The sequence below is a fragment of the Mobula hypostoma genome, chromosome 6, assembly GCF_963921235.1.
Source record: "Mobula hypostoma chromosome 6, sMobHyp1.1, whole genome shotgun sequence".
Classification (NCBI taxonomy): Eukaryota; Metazoa; Chordata; class Chondrichthyes; order Myliobatiformes; family Myliobatidae; genus Mobula; species Mobula hypostoma.
Genome location: NC_086102.1, coordinates 153,576,032 through 153,593,764, shown reverse-complemented (window position 1 = coordinate 153,593,764; position 17,733 = coordinate 153,576,032). Strand labels below are relative to the sequence as shown.

At 41.4% G+C, this 17,733-nt stretch overlaps 1 protein-coding gene across 1 annotated transcript in view; it reads right to left on the bottom strand.

The window, feature by feature from the left end:
* Nucleotides 1–7,251: 7,251 nt before the first annotated feature.
* The window catches only part of LOC134348514 (collagen alpha-2(V) chain-like), a 296,032-nt gene continuing 285,550 nt past the window's right edge, over nucleotides 7,252–17,733 (bottom strand). The window contains exons 52-54 of the mRNA XM_063052002.1: nucleotides 15,597–15,787; nucleotides 13,138–13,380; nucleotides 7,252–9,330 (exon numbers count right to left, since the gene is read on the bottom strand). Coding sequence (XP_062908072.1) covers nucleotides 9,184–9,330; nucleotides 13,138–13,380; nucleotides 15,597–15,787 — 581 coding nt within the window. The 3' untranslated portion in view covers nucleotides 7,252–9,183. The remainder of the gene's footprint in view (nucleotides 9,331–13,137; nucleotides 13,381–15,596; nucleotides 15,788–17,733) is intronic.

Sequence of the window (17,733 nt, the reverse complement as noted above, 5' to 3'; positions counted from 1 at the left end):
GGAAGTTAGAGAAGTCAATATTCATGCCATCAGGTTGGAGGCTACCCAGATGGAATATGAGGTGTTGTTCCTCCAACCTGAGTGTGGCTTCATCTTTACAGTAGAGGAGGCCGTGGATAGACATGTCAGAATGGGAATGGGATGTGGAATTAAAATGTGTGGCCACTGGGAGATCCTGCTTTCTCTGGCGGACAGAGCGTAGGTGTTCAGCAAAGCGATCTCCCAGTCTGCGTCGGGTCTCACCAATATATAGTGTTACGTACCCCGTAACTGGGTTGCCAAACCAGCAGAAATGGACCATTTAGTTGGAGTCTGGATTACTGGAAACTAATAAAGTTTTATTAAAGAAATAAGTAACACAGTACTCTAATCATACGGATATAAATACAACAGGTTGGCAATGATAAAACACACATGTACACAGAACTAGGGTAATAGGAATCAACCAAGCTCTATCACAGTCTAGGGGTAAAATGATCAGTCTCAAGTGACGCAGAGTTCAGTTCAGCTTAGTACAGTTTGCAGTAATCGCTGTTGTGCCGTTGGAGAGAGAGAGAGAGAGAGAAATGCAAATTTTGATTCAAGCAGACCTTTGATGTTTTTCGCAGTTGGCTTTTGGGTGGACCCTTTTATGTCTTCTATCCTGCTGTGGTCACCGACTGTGATCCCTCCATTCCAGATACGACCATTCTTCCGCGGTGAACCCGGCACCCAGGCAAGGGCAGACACACACACACCAGGTTCCCGCCGATTGTACCTTTTCACCCTGTCAGTCTATGGTCGGTTCCCTCGAACCAGACCTCCAAACTCACACCAACCTGTGGGGGCACACCGCTCTTCCAGGGTCTTGTTATCTCGTGATCTCGTGGTGTGTGCCGTGCCTTAGCGAACCTGTTCTTTTTATCCCCCTGCTGGGGATCGCCTGTCCATCAAACTTCAAGCAGTTCAGGTTCAAAGCAATCGGTCCGTCAATATCTGAAATGTGTTTCTTTCTCGTTAATCTCTCTCTTCTCTCTTATTAGCATTTTGAATGTTTCTCCATTGTCTCTCTTATCTCTCTCATCAGCATCAATCTTCTGATAACTTGGTTTGTCGTCACAATAGAAGGCCACATCGGGAGCACCGGATGCAATATATCACCCCAGCCAACTCACAGGTGAAGTGTCGCCTCACCTGGAAGGACTCTTTGGGGCCCTGAATGGTGGTAAGGGAGGAAGTGTAGCACTTGTAGCACTTGTATACAGGGCATATGTAGCACTTGTTCTGCTTACAAGGATAAGTGCCAGGAGGGAGCTCAGTGGGGAGGGATGGGGGGGACGAATGGACAAGGGAGTCGCGTAGGGAGCGATCCCTGCGGAAAGCGGGGGGGGGAGGGAAAGATGTGCTTAGTGGTGGGATCCCATTGGAGGTGGCGGAAGTTACAGAGAATGATATGTTGGACCCGGAGGCTGGTGGGGTGGTAGGTGAGGACCAGGGGAACCCTATTCCTAGTGGGGTGGCGGGAGGATGGAGTGAGAGCAGATGTGCGTGAAATGGGGGAGATGCATTTGAGAGCAGAGTTGATGGTGGAGGAAGGGAAGCCCCTTTCTTTAAAAAAGGAGGACATCTCCCTCATCTTGGAATGAAAAGCCTCATCCCGAGGGCAGATGCGGCGGAGACGGAGGAATTGAGAGAAGGGGGTGGCATTTTTGCAAGAGACAGGGTGAGAAGAGGAATAGTCCAGATAGCTGTGAGAGTCAGTAGGCTTATAGTAAACATCAGTGGATAAGCTGTCTCCAGAGATAGAAACAGAAAGATCTAGAAAGGGGAGGGAGGGGTCAGAAATAGACCAGGTAAACTTGAGGGCAGGGTGAAAGTTGGAGGCAAAGTTAATAAAGTCAACGAGCTCAGCATGCGTGCAGGAAGCAGCGCCAATGCAGTCGTCAAGGTAGCGAAGGAAAAGTGGGGGACAGATACCAGAATAGGCACGGAACATAGATTGTTCCACAAAGCCAACAAAAAGGCAGGCATAGCTAGGACCCATACGGGTGCCCATAGCTACACCTTTAGTTTGGAGGAAGTGGGAGGAGCCAAAGGAGAAATTATTAAGTGTGAGGACTAATTCCGCTAGACGGAGCAGAATGGTGGTAGAGGGAAACTGATTAGGTCTGGAATCCAAAAAGAAGCGGAGAGATTTGAGACCTTCCTGATGGAGGATGGAAGTATATATGGACTGGACATCCATGGTGAAAATAAAGCGGTGAACAGGGCTGTTCACTCATGATCCCCATGCAATCTGCCAGAGCTTGAGTAGTTTTGTAAAGAATGGGAAAAATTGCAGTTCCAGATGCACAAAGCTGATGGAAACCTATCCACACAGACTCAAGGCTGTAATTGCTGCCAAAGGTGCATCTACTAAATACTAATTTGAAGGGGGTGAATGCTTATGCAACCAATTAGTTTGTGTTTGTAATTAATTTAGATCCCTTTGTAGAGATCTGTTTTCACTTTGACACAAAAGAGTCTTTTTCTGTTGATCAGTGTCAAAGAAGCCAAATTAAATCCACTGTGATGAAAGCTGTAAAACATTAAAACATGAAAACTTCCAAGGGTGTGGGAGGTGAATACCTTTTCTCGGTGCTGAACATGCAGATTGAAGTTGGATGGAAGTGATCATTCTTTTCTGAGCCAGTTTCAGCAGCATGTTAGTGTTATAAAGGGCAATTATTTCCAGGAAGTATGTGGTATAAGACCTACAGTGTTAAAAGGGCTATCCATCATTGTGGGTGGATTGGCCCATGCTGGTCACACTGCTTTGTGGTAAAGTGGGAGCAGTAATTGACAAAATCTGTCTGGGCTGTACAGACTGGCTCCCAGAAGCAATGCGTTGCTAGGTAGGCCATCTTTGTGGAGGAAACAATCTTTCCTGCCAAACATGATCTTGCTCTCAGAGTTTAAACAGAAAGCACATTTGTGCTCCGGACATGTGACTCAATTCAGAGTGAACTTTTCTTGACACATTGGCTTACTGGAGGACAAGGAATTTTACAAGAATCCCTAGAGAGTGACTGAAAAGCTACCATGAGAGAAAACACCTTATGAAGGAAAAATTGGCAATTAATATCAATATGGACAGCAATGGCTTCTACAGATATATAAAAGGAAGGTGGTATCCAAAGCAAGTGTGGGACCTCTAGCAAGTGAGACTGGAGACTGGAGAAGTAAGGAAATGGCAGGGAAGTTAACTCAATACTTTGTTATCAGTCTTCAAAATAGAGAACCCTGCAAATATCTCAAAACATTCTCATGGGCTCATTGTAAACAGTATGGAAATCTTTTAACAATCACTAACATCAGCATTAATGCTCTGTTAAAATAATGAGACCGAGGCAGATAAGTCTCCAGAACCCAAATTACACCCTAAAGGATTTTAAAGGAAGTGAATGCAGAGCCAGATTTTTTCAAAATTCACTAAGTTTCAGCAAGGTATCAGAAGATTGGAAAACCATAAACCTAAGTCCATTGCTCAAGAAGTAGGGGACTCCAGACCTGTTGGCATCTGTTGTTTGTAAAATGCTGGAGTCTTTCATCAAGGAAGGAAATGTTATTAACTTAGAGAAGCTTAATATAATCAAACCAAGAAAGATAAGTAATTTTTGACAAACTTTATAAAGTTCTTCAAAGATGTTACCAGAAAATTCTGTAGGCATATTGTATTTAGTTTTCCAAAAGGCATTTGACAAGCTCCCACAAACAAGGCTCTTCTTTTCTAATAGGAAGGATATAACTAGTAAGGCCCAAGGATCAGTTCTCTGCTCTAAATTATTTATGATTTCTGACAATGACTTGGAGGATCAGAGTGTTAATTTGCCAATGTCATTAAAAATAGGTAGGATGGCATATTGTGATGACGATAATTGGACTTAGCAACAGGATTATAGATGGATTGTGTGAGTGGGTGAAAACTTGCCAAATGAAATTTAGTGTGGGGAAGTATGGGTCATGCACTGTACTTTAAAGGCAAACCATGATCTAAGTGGAGGACAACTGCAGGTGAGAGAAGTGCAGTTACACATTGCAGCCTTCTACACTCAAGACTGAATTCTCAGACTTTAGGTAACATACTCTTTCTTTCTGACTATACAAGAATGGTTTCCACCTGCAATCCTTTTCAGCCTTCTTCCCTATGTATCATCTGGTTGCCAGAACCACACAAGCCACAAATTACAAACCATTGTATTCCATCCTATCTACCATTTGTCTTCACTCCATCAGAGAGCTTAACACACACAAAGTATGAGAAAAACTCAGCGGGTCAGGCAGCATTTATGGAGATAAATAGAGCAGATGTATCAGGCAGAGACCCTTCAGTGTGTCCCAAAATTTCAGCGTGTTATCCCTCTCCATAGATGCTGCTGGCCAGCTGAGTTTCTCCAGCATTTTGGGCATGCTACTCTGGATTTCCAGCATCTGTGGAGTTTCATGTGTTTATCAGAGAGTTTAGCCCACCTCTGGTGCTATCCACACAAACTTGTTTTTCTCTCCATCTGGTCTGATTAAGTGTCTTAGGAGGACGGGGGTGCCTAACGGTGACTCCTCTGCTTGCATCTTCAGAAACAGCTCTATTTCTATCTTTAATATTTCTGTTTTTTCCCTTTCAGGGTTCTTTTGAAGACCCTGACCTGGAGGTACAAGCTAAATTTCGTTCTTTGCAGGAATGGGACCTGCTCTCAGGGTCTCACGACCAGCCGCTATTCGAGATACCAAAGACGCGACCGAGTAGACTAGCACACCTTCAGGGTTCAGGGATTTTGTGTGCCTCCACAGGAAACTGGTGTGTCTTGGGAGTACAAGGAAAATCAAAAGCAGCGAGCTGGCTGCTGGCTGTGTTCCCAGAGACCCGAGTTCTTTGGGCACAGAGCTCTTAAAAAGCGACGCAACAGACTTTTAACATTGTGAAGCAGAGAGCTGTTTGTTATGTCTCCCCTCTCGCTGTGAAACGGAGACACATCTTTCTCCCTTATTAGGGAGAGAGAGCCTGTGGTATGTTGAATTACTGGGTGAACGAGTAGTCTTTGGGGTACTGCAAGTCTGTGTCTTTACTGATGCTTTGCCGCATGCTTGAGTGCTTGGTGGGGGTTGGAATGCTTTTTTTTGCTGGTGGAGCGGGGGTATCGTTGCTTTGCTGCTGCTGTGTGAGTGGGGATAACTGGGGGGGACTTTGGGGTTCTAACATTTAACTGTCATTCATTCTTTGGGACACTCCTCTGTTTTTGTGGTTGGCTGCGAAGAAAAAGAATTTCAGGATGTATATTGTATACATTTCTCTGACATTAAATGTACCTTTGAAACCTTTGAGTCTCACTTCTGAAACATGAATGATTTCTCTTTCTACAGTACAGTTTTGACCTGCTTAGCTTTGCCTGAATTTTCCAATTTTTTTTTCTTTTCTTACATGCACATTCAGTCTGCTGGAGAAACCTCCCATCTTGTCATTATTAACATCTGATTCCACAAACCAAGATGCTTTATGTTCTGGTAAATATTTCAACTTGCCCTATCACAGACATTCCTACCCACCAAAAACTAACTTGCAGCTCCCTCCTTCAAAATTCTGACCATGGGTCACAGACACATCGCCTCAACTGCCTCTCTTTCTGCAGATGCTGCTCACTTGCTGAGTTTTTTTTCCAGCTTTTTTTTTTGCTTTTATAGTTAATAAGAGATGGATTCTCATGCACAATTTGCAAGGAGTTAGCAGGTAGGACACTAGGTGGTTGGGAAGGCAGATGGCACATTCATCTTCAATGTAAAAGACTGGAGTTCAGAAATAGGGAAGTTTAGCTATAACTGTGCAGGGTATGAGTCCAAATTTGAAATAATATACGTAGTTTTGATTCCCTTATTTAAGAAAGGATATACAGTGCTGCTAGTAGAGACAGTCTAAAGAATATTCACTCGACTAATTCCTGGACGAGAGAGTGTTCCAATCAACATCAGTTAAGGAAAATAGAGCTACATTCCTTGTAGTTTAGAAGAACAGGGAATGATCCTTTGGAAACCTAAGCTCTTGAGGGCACATGACTGGAAAGATGTCAATCTTTTTCCCAGGGCTGAAGTGGCTAGCACAAGAGGGCACGGTTTTAAGGTGCTTGGAAGTAGGTTCAGAGGAGATATCAGGGGTAAGTTTTTTTATGCAGAGTGGTGAGGGCGTGCAATGGGCTGCCAGCAATAGTAATGGATGCGGATACGAAAGCGTCTTTTAAGAGACTCCTGTGACAGGTATATGGAGCTCAGAAGAATAGAGGGCTATGGGTAACTCTAGGTAATTTCTCAGGTGAGGGCATGTTCAGCACAGTATTGTGCTGTCGGTTTTCTATATTTCTATATTTTCCACATGGGAGATTCTTGAATGAGGGTACATAGTATCTGGAAATATTTCTCTGCCACAGGAAACAGTTGAGGCCAGTTCATTGGCTATATTTAAGAGGGAGTTAGATATGGTCCTTGTGGCTAAAAGGATCAGGGGTTATGGAGGGAAGGCTGGTACAGGGTTCTGAGTTGGATGATCAGCCATGATCATACTGAATAGTGGTGCAGGCTCGAAAGGCTGAATGGCCTACTCCTGCACCTATTTTCTATGAAATAGATCTACTATTGTCATGCATATGGAGGCAGAGTTGAGACCACATCACAAATTTGGGAGCAATCATTTGAAACTGAGATGTGTAGGAACTTCTCACAGAGGACGGTAATTTTCTGCATTTTTGGTATTATGTAGACTTGGTCAAGTGAAGTTCTTAGAGAGCAAGTAAATAAAGTTTTGAAAGATCAGGGAGTTGCAGGCTATGGGGGACTGTCCTAGGTACTGCAGATCAGCCATGACATACTGTATTGTTAGGTAAGAGGCCATGAGGGACTGAGTGGCCTAGTCATCCTATTTTTGTTGACACAGTCCAAGAACGCATTTGAGATTATAAAGACCCTAAACTACTTTGTATGGTATCTTAATCCAAATTTTCAGTAGTATCAGTAGTCAATTAGCATCCATTTTATTACCTTCCAATTTTCTGCCAATGAAAGTCTGCATCTTGACTTTAACTTAAAGGATTATTATGATAGGTAACTGATTCATCTTCTCACACTATCTGTACAGTGTATACCACATAAAGCAGAACAGAAATTGTAGTCACCAGTAAATTACAGTGTATGTGAAGGTATTACAGAGTTGAGATTACTGAATTTTCATCTATCCTAAGCCTCTGTGGGGTGTTTCAAGTGTAGAAATACCTACCAGTTAAACATGCTAGACAAATAACCCATGTTAATCAGATTTCTTCAATTAAACCAAATTACAGTTTGATTTTTGTTCTGTTGAGTGTTTACTAATATCTACATTAGTAAACACAAGAAAAGCTTAAACAGTATAAAATTGCTTCAACATTTAATTTTCCTATTCATTTTTACTGTTACATAAGATAAGGTTCAGAAAAGCTCAGATAATTAAATAGGTCTTACAGCAAGTTAAAAACAGAGGGCCCTTCCATAAGCATGATAGGCAGAGTGCTGTGTACACTTCTCCAACTGGAGTGATTCTTTGCACCAAAAGGAAACAAATATAATAAATGAGCCACTTGGAAATTTAAATTCCCTGCTAATCTCATTAATTTGGCACAAAAACCTTTTCAAATAACATGTTGCAAAAGCACTTGTGTTACATTCTATTTAGCCTTAAACGAGGTACTTAAAAGTATACCCAAAGGAAAGCAAAATTATTATGACGCAAATAGTATTGCAAATAAAGTGTAGAGAAATGAAAACAACAATGAAGAAATGCAGCCCTGCAAAATATCTGATCAGAAGAATGGACAACTATGGGTTTTGTAACCTGAAATAGCCAATTGATCATTCAACTGAACAAAGATGACTTTTCTGGTAGCATTACTAATCATGCATATATAATTTTGGTTCATTACACGAAACCAGTAGCATATAAATAATTTTCTGGATGTATATAATTTTCTGGAAAAATCTAAATCTTGATGTAAGTACATATTCTATAATTTATTTCAATTTCTTATCACTGAAAGTTTCCCTGCATTTGAAACCTGCATCTCTTTGAACAAGGTTTATTGTCATAGGACAGGTACTCCTGCTCAAAGTGAAACATTTGGGCGTGTTAGACATTTTGTTATTGCCACGATCAGTTAGTTACAAATTTACAGTCATTAGCTGGGGGTGGGGGGGGGGAATTCAATTAATTCAACCATAGGTGTTCTTGGTTTCCTTGTAAAATGGTCCTTTTTATTGGAGAATGAAAGAACATTTTAAAGAGATAAAGAAACATTGCAAAATGGATTTTCCTACATGTTTTAACTTTCAAGACATGCAGACCATTCTATTACTAATTAAACTGAAATTATTACTGAAAGATAAGGAACACCATTCATACTCAAGAAATGTTGACACAACAGTAATAATGTGGCATTAATGTGATGGGGCCTACAGCTACTTCATCAAAAGCTTAAAGGAAATAGGATCTTAATAACTAGCACCATCATTTCTTTACTCTGTCTCCTGGTTCCATAAACACAGTTGGAAGCCCTGGAAATTTTAGCACCTTGGAGAAAAATGAATCAGACAAGCATCAACACATCCTAGCTTCTGACAGAGATGAGGTAGCTTAAACTTGGGTTTTGTTTAACTATATGTTGTAATTGTGGTAGGAAAGCTTGAAATTAAAGTAAACTATAAATGAATAGATAGGAAGACTGGTTTTGCTCTCTCTCTGCAGAAAGCAGTGTTGACAGGAAGTATGGTTCGGGGAAACCTGGGATATGAAGGTGTGGGTTCTCTAAACCAGGCTTAATGTCTCATCCCCAGCAAGTATTGTGTGGAACATTTCCCAATGTGAACATCTCAGTCTATATGTTTAATACTTCTAAATTTTAAGAGTGAAAATCTTAACTGTTCCCATTCCTGTTGCAAAAGAGCCAATAATTATTACTGTACTTAAAAACTGTCCCGTAATTTCTACAGTTTTTAAATCACATTTTACTTTTATCAACGGGTTCAAATGAACAATAAATAATTGTTGTGAAGGGTTGGAAAATCCTAATTATTTATATATACAGTGCTGATTTGATCAGCCATTAGTTCAAGAGTCCAGGAATGTCTTCAAGATCTCCATGTCCTTTTTATCTTTTACAAGAAACAAACGGGGCCAATTTCAAAGCCAAATTCCTGATCAGAACCTCCAATATCCAAGGGTGCAATATCCACAATGGGAAGTCGTGCTGTGTTCTGTGTTCGATATTCAAAGACTGTCTTGCCCCAACTACCAGTGTGTTTCTGCAAAAAAAAAAGACACATGAAGATTACACATGAACCATTGCCACATAGCTCTGCATTAATGTTCACCTGAGTAACAGACTGTATTTACACATGTTCACCCTCAAATTACAGATGATCAATTTTTTTGTAGTATTTGGACCCAACACTATTTAGTTATGATTTCTCTGGCAACCAGTGTTATTTATTATTATTATGAGCCTATACTTTACATAGTCATGTTCATTTAATATTTTGACAATAGAGTGGAGGTTGCACTTTGCCTCTTGATTAAGATTTGGGATTTCTACAGTTGTGTGGGTGATTGTGAGCCCAGACCTTCCTGAAGCTACTTGCTAGCCATTTTCCCCACTATGAATCTGGGAGAGTGCACCAGCAGGGTGAAAAGTTGTGACTATCCCCCCCCCCACCCCGCACAAGCACATGGTATGTATGCCTTCAAATGTTGGGGCATTGATTATAAAAGGTGGTACGTCATGTTGCAATTTCACAAACCAGTGGTTGATCCACAACTAGTGTTTTGAGTGTAGTTCTGGCCTGCACACTGTATGACGGATATGGTTGCACAAGACAGACTTCAGAGGAGATTCACCAGGTGCCTGGATTGGAACTTGCCAATTACAAGAAGAGTTTGGATAGGTTTCATCTGTTTTCCCTGGAGCAATGGAGGATGACTGGTGACCAGATAGAGGCATACAACATTATGAGAGATAGAGACAGAGTAGATAGCCAGAGTTGTTTTTTGACCAATGGTAATCAAAGACAAGAAGTCTATGCTTTAAAATGAGAGGTAATAGCTTTGAAAGGAATCGGAGGAGAAAGTTTCTGTTTTCTCTGTAGAATGGTTGATAGTTAGCACATGGTGCCAGAGGAAGTGGTGGAATAAGATTCTGGCGATATTGAGACAGACTCTTAAATAAGCAGCACATAGCAGATCCTATCAGGATGAATGTCACGGACAAAAAGGTTGGCTTTGACCTGGTGGGCTGAGGTGCCGTTGTACAACTCTAACTCCATAACTTGGAATGGAGAAGCACAGTTGATGAGTCAAGGTACAAGAAAGGCATTGCCACAACTTGAATGTAAAGCTTTAGATTGTTTAATCTGTTGTGGATTTTTACTTGAATTTAAAATGCTCGTGAAGGAGGAGAAGAGTATTTACACTTCCCATACCATCTTTCTCATTCACTTCACTCCACCATCCCACCTTTCTTTTGGTCTCCTATCTCTCCATTCCTTTTGTTTATCTTTTCTTATCTTTTGTCTCCACTCCTTTCCATCTCCCTTCCAACTTCTCATGCTTCATGCCTCCTTCCTGCCCTTCTTCCCTTCTAATGCTTCTCCCTATTTTGACTCTCTTTCCCTCCCCACCACTGGTTGCCATCCATTCCTTTTGTTACCTCTCTCTGTCTCTCTTTTCTGATTTGACAGGAGCCTGTTCTCTTTATTATCTACACATGTTGAAACAGGCTAGTGATTATATGACTGAAAAAGAGCCTCATCATGCTGGCATCATAGCTCCCCTCATGTCCTCTCACATAATTCCTCCACTAAATCTAGCACTGCCATCCTTCAATCCCACTCTCTCTATGGCAATCAGGTCCACCTTCTCACAACTCTTTCGTAAGGAAGTTTCTTCTGAGTTTTCTGCTGATTTCCTGGCGAATATTTTGCACTGCTAGCTTCTAATCTCACTCCAGTGGAAATGTTCTCTGTAAACATTCAGTCAATTATTTTAAAGGGTTTTGCAAGATTTTCCTTTCTCTTTGTTTTAGTTAAAACAAAAGAGACCCAATCTATTCATCATAAATACAAGAGATTCTGCAGATGCTGGAAATCTTCATCAACATGTACGAAGTGCCGGAGGAACTCAATAAGTCAGGAAGCATCTATGGAGGGGAATATGGAACCTTTACTCATTTCCTCTGCATCTGTTCTCAGGATGAGGCTTTCCATTCTAGAACATCTGAGGTCCTCCTTTTTCAAAGAACAGGGTTTCCATTCCACCACCATTGGTGCCACCCTCACCCATATCTCCACCATTTCCTGGGCACCCACCCTCATCCTGTCTTCCTGCCACCATAATAGGAATAGGATGACTCTTGTCCTTACCTATTCCTTCATGAGCCTCTGTATCCAGCACATAATTCTCCAAAACTTTTGCCATATTCTACAGGATCCTACGACTAAGGCCATCTAACCGTCCCCCCACCCCCCACTCTTAACTTACTATAGGGATTACTCTCTACGTGACTCCCTTGTCTCTCCCCACTGATCTCTCCGCTGGTACTTATCCCTGCAAGCATAACAAGTGCATTCACCTCTTCCATTACCACCATTCAGGGCCCCAGTCATTCCAGTGTGAGGCGACATGTAATTTTGTTAGGATCACCTATTGTATCCAATGCTACTGGTATGGCCTCTTCTACATCAGTGAGACTCAAGGTAAATTGGAGGACTACTTTGTCGAACACCTTCACTCCATTTGCTGCAAAAGGCAGAACCTCCTGGTGGCCACTCATTTTAATTCAGCTTCCCATTCCTATTCCAACATTGGCCTCCACTACTGCCACAGTCCTTATGAAGGGTCTCAGCCTGAAATGTTTACTGTTTCCTTTCCGTAGATGCTGCTTGACCTGCTGCGTTCCTTCAGCATTTTGTATGTGTTACCTCATATTCCATCAGGGTAACCTTCAACCTGATGGCATGAACATCAATTTCTCTGAGTTCTGGTAAGTTCTTCCCTGCCCCTTCTCTCTTATTCCATTCACCATTCTGGTTTCCTATCACCATTTCTCTTCTCCTCACCTGCCCATCTCCTCCATGGGATGTTCTCCCTCACCCCCTTCCCTTTCTTCCAAGGTCCACTGTACTCTCCTATTGGATTCCTCCTTCAGCCCTTTACTTCTTCCCCATGACACCTTCCAGCTTATTTCTTTTCCCTTCCTTCCCTACCCACCTGGTTTCACCTATCACCTGCCAGCTTGTGCTCCTTGCTCTCCCCCCTCCCCCCACCTCTCCCTTCTGCCTTCTTTTCCGTGAGTCTGGGCCTGAAATGTTGACCGTTTATTCCTGTTCACAGATGCTGCCTGACTTGCTGAGTTCCTCCAGCATCTTGTGTGTGTTGCCCAGTCTGTTCATCATTTTTTGGCGTGCATACCCTCGCATTTCTAAAGTCATGTCTGTGATTTTTTTTCTCGGCCTGTATATTCTTTGTATAACGAGACCAGAACATCAAATAAATAGTTAAGCTCTTGAAGAAGCAATCCCAGGAAAATATGATATCATATTTAGTGCTCACCCAACATACCATTTTCTCAAAGATGTTAACTGTTTTCCTGACCTTCCATTCAGTTTGGACGTGTATCTACGAGCTTACGGTCAACCATCACTTTAATTCCCTATCACTGTTCCACTCTGACTACTGTTCTAGCCTGGTTCACAAACAGTACCTATCTTTTCGAATGAAAGATTACACTTTTTCTGAGCTCAACACAACATAAATTTTAGAGAGAGATTTCATAACTCCTATTCAAATCCCCTGAACATTCTCCCTTTAAGACCACTTTTTTTTTTGCTCTGCATTCCATTTTGTCACGTAACTTCAAAGGCACAATACTGAGGCTGGTGGAAGTCTGAAATGAAGAAACCTGGCAGTACCTGGAGAGAGAAAAGTAATTAACCTTTTGGGTTGATGATCCCCTTCCACAAATACTGCCTGACCTACTGAGTACTCCTAGTATCCATGGTTCTTTTGTATTCGAGAGCGCTGTGTTCATGGTAAACAAGTTATTGATTAATACTTACAGTGCAGCCATCTTCCAGCACAGTATATTTAAATCTGTTATTTCCTTCTGCTTTGATCTCAATGTCATTGGCACTCTTAAGAATCAATGCTTTCCGAAGTGTGCCAGTTTGGTCATTCATGTAAGCAATGCTGTTTTTACAATGGTAGGTAATATTTTGGGAAGCTTCTTTCGACAGGAGACGGAGGAATGTTGTCTGAATCATTACAGTATTTGGAGAATGCATCTTGTCCCCATAACTGAACTGTTGAGACAAAAACATATTGAACAGTAAGGCTGTGAAGTTTCATTTCCACGATCATTAGAAATGGATGCTGGCAGGTTTGCTGGATCAATAGTCTCTCTCACATTGATCTGTGTAGAACAATTTGAAAGACAGTCAGAACTAATCGGAGAACAGTAGCCCAGACTTTATCAGAACAGGTCTACAATGGACAATATCTACCAATGGTCATCCCTTCTCCAATCTTAGTGGATGAGGATAAGTTGTCTTCCTGGCTCAAAGCATCCATATTGGGGGGGTGGGGGTGTGAGTGTGTGTGTGTTGGGAGGGTGAGCTGGGATCTGAGGGCGGGGGTGTACAAAGTAATGAAAAACATTCCTCCCGTTTCAGCTGACCATCAAAGATTTCAGGATTTCTAAATGTTTAACTGCCATTTTAATATTTTATTTTGAAGTGTTAAAGGCAGTATTTTTTGTTTTGCTTTGTGTTTTAAAATTCATTTTTAGAGGAGAACATTACTTTTCCCTTTGCCTGCCTTGCCTACAGCTTTACAATCCCCACTGAAGTCAATGGGGCCACCAATCTAACACTAGGTGTAACCTGGTGGAAGATCTGAAAGCTGACTCTCCATCAGATTTGCATGGGTTTCTTTGGAAGATGGAGCTCAGCCAATGGACGCCCTGGGTTGCAAATGAAACATGTACGGCCAATTAATGGTGACCGAATTTAGAACTTCTATGATTTTACAAAGTGTTACTCGTTCTGCCCAGTCCTGTAATCTGGAAAAGTACTGATCAACCTTTCTACATTTAACTAGTCATAATTCTGATTCATTGTGGCTTTAATTAGGCAAATCAATCAAAAAGGAATGTCTTTAGATGCACTACAAAGGGATTAAAAAGCTTCTGTTCACACTGCAGTATTGCTTCCTTACCAGTAGATGGTGATGATAATCTGTTTAATGCATTCATAAATTTTACATGATGCCATATCACCATCTACTGGTTATCGGTAAACATTGCAAGACTATGGCCATTTCACACTTTAACCATCAAACAGAATTTATTCCCCCCATTCTTCAAGATTGGTGTTTGTATACTATTTAGCTAATCCAAGCTTAACTTTCAAAAATCTTTTTCATTTTTATTTCCAATGACTTTTTAACTGTTGTATGATATTAGCAATAAATAATTCTAAATTTATGACCATAATGAAAACTATTTAGTCAATCAAGTATACACCAGTTCGCAAAGCCTTTTCCATCAGTCCTATTCCATACTGAGTTTACCCATTCAAATATATTCTCCCACATGCTCACCAGATTTCCCTGATTCTCCTGCAACCATTTGCATCAGAGCCAATTTACAACAATTAACCCACCAACACATCTCTAGAATATGGGAGAGAACTAGAGGCCCAGAGAAGCCCATATGATCTCAGGGAGATGTTGTACCCAAGGACAGATTTGAGTTAAGTGTCTTAAGCTGAGTGCTGCCCCTTTAGCAATGTTTCAACTAACATGCTGTCTGAGTTGTGCAAAATGAGGAGTGTTTGCTTCATCTTTGGACTGTCTGAGATTTTGCCGAAGAGTCGAATGACTTGATTCTGCACAGCGTCTCTTAAGCCCCTATGCTCTCAGAAATCAACCCCTAGTCTGCTCAGCCATGTGTTTTAACTCAGGACCTCAAGTCCTGGAAACATCCTTTTTAATTTCCTTTGCCCTTTTTCCAGCTTAGTGATAACTTTCTTCTAACAGAAACTGTGCAGAATATTATTGGTAATGTCTTATATAACTGCATCAAAGTGTCTCAGATCCTGTACTCATTACCATGACTGATGAAGGCCAGCTTGCTCAATACCATCTTCACCACCCTGTCTGCCTGTGACACCACTTTCAGGGAACAATATACTTGTACTCCATTGTCTCGCCGGCTGTTACTACTGTTACCTCTTAAGGGTCATCAAACACCTCACCCCCACCCAACCAAAAGTTTCCAAAGAGATACTGTATACCTTATCACTGAGGGGGAACACTGCATTGTCTGTCTGCTCCCTTTACCTTTATGCACACAAATCAGATGTGACCACTTTACTGTAACTCCAGTCTACAGGGATCCTGAGTGCTTCCAACTCAAATTAAAATATTTTGTTTGGAAACTTTTCCTGATTTTAACCACAAATAAAGAGAGTGTAATTTTCACATAATGGATAGTACAATTCCTATACTTGCAACTTACTTGTAATCCACCATTCATAGAGTCACCAAACCATATATGTCTATTATTATCACTATTCCTTTTGCTCCACCAGGATTTGCGTGGGATTTCAGACGGGTCAGCAAATATACAGGTCTCTCCAGACTCCATGTTGCAGTATACTTCAATAGCGTCCTCAACACATCCCTGGTTTGGATCAATCCAGTATTTGCCTGTAAAATAAATTCAGTTATTAAAGTACACCAAAGTAACCATATACAGTACGGCAAACATTGCAAGACTATGGTAACGGCAAGAGCTAACGGCAAAAAAAAAACACTTTCCCTGTGTTCTGGTGTGAAAATAGAAGTCCCTCGGCTCTTCTCACTATCTTATCGAATACACTGTATGAACAATGATAAAACTTGATTCCAAAAGTAATACTTGAAAAATTAAGATTGAACATTTGATCTGTAATTCTAATTTCACCTAACATTTCTTTGGTCATAAATGGTTGAAATTTGTACCTGTTATCCAGAGTGAGTGAGTGTCTGTCTGTCTCTGTCTCTCTCTTTCTCTCACACAGTGAGTATGAGCTGATTCAAGCATCAATATTATCTGACACTTTCAGTAACTTAAATTTAATTTGTTTCTCCGTTTGCTTTGGGGGAGGATATCCCAGAAAGCCAATCCCGTTACTGATTTGATCAAGGACTTCAATTTCCTGAATAATTGACAAAAATTTGTAATGATGGTGCATGCAAATAAAAGCAACAAAGAAACCAACCGATTGCCCCATTTGTTCTAAACCATAATGTGGTTTCTAAATGATTACTCTTTTAAAATTAATTAATTTGCAGAATCTGGAAGGAAAGTTTTCTCTGATTTTCTCTCCAATATTTACTTTTCCAATGATTATGGGACCCTTAATCTCTTAAATTACATCAATGGATTGAAAGCTATAATGCTCCATTTTATTAAGTGTGGTCTTATCAACATGGGGCAAGATTATTCATCCTGCTCCCCCATTCCTGCTACAGAAGAATTTTGGGCTTACCTGTCTTGTTAGAACATGTAGATTCATTACCCACACCTCCCTCTGTCAATCAATACAGGTCCACATCAAGGATGTGTGCCTGGCCTACTGTGTTAAGCTGTGCGGCTAGGCACAGCTCAAAGGGCATCTATAAGCTCACCTATGACACCACAATCACTGGTAGAATCTCAGACAGGGACAAGGAGGTGCACAGTGGTGAGACAGGTTGGCTGGTTGAACAAAGAACATTGAACAGTACAGCCCTTCGGGCCCTTCAGCCCATGATTTTGTACTGACCTTTTAATCTATTCCAAGATCAATCTTGATCCCGAGGGAAATTGGGTTCTCTTCCATGTTTCATGCACTTACCACTCTCTGAGTAAATAAAAATATCTCTGATATCCCTGCTACACTTTCCTCCAATCACCTTAAAATTATGCTCCCTTTCATAAGCCATTTCCACTCCCCAAGATAAAGAAAAAGGCTGTCCACTCTATCTGTGCCTCTTATCACTCTTGAATGGTATTGCATCAACAACCTTGGACTCAACATCAGCAAGACTAAGCAATTGATTAGAAAGCTTGAAAAGGGAAAAGTGGGACAACACACACACACACACACACACACACCAGTCCTCACTGAGGCTTCAGCAGAGGAAAAGGTGAGCTGCTTTAAGTTTCTGGTTGTCAACATCTCTGAGGATCAGTGTCCAGGGCCCAGCGCATTGATGCAGACATGAAGAAGACATACCTCCGACTCTACTTTGTTAGGAGATGTGGTATGTCGGCAAACACTCTTGCAACTTTCTACAGATGTACAGTGTGGAGCATCCTGACTGGTTGCATCACAACAAAGAGCCTCCAATGCACAGGATCGCAAGAGGCTGCAAAGGGTTGTAGAGTCAGTCAGCCCCACGGGGCACAACTCACCCCATCATCGAGGACATCATCAAAAGGTGGTTCCTCAAGAAGGTAGCATCTATCATTAAGGACCTTCACCACCACCACCCAGGACATGCTTTCTTCTCATTATTCCATCAGGGAGGAGGTATAGGAGCCTGAAAACCCACACTCAGCACTTTAAGAAAATCATCTTCCCCTCTGTCATCAGATTTCCGAATGGTCCATGAACACTACATCATAA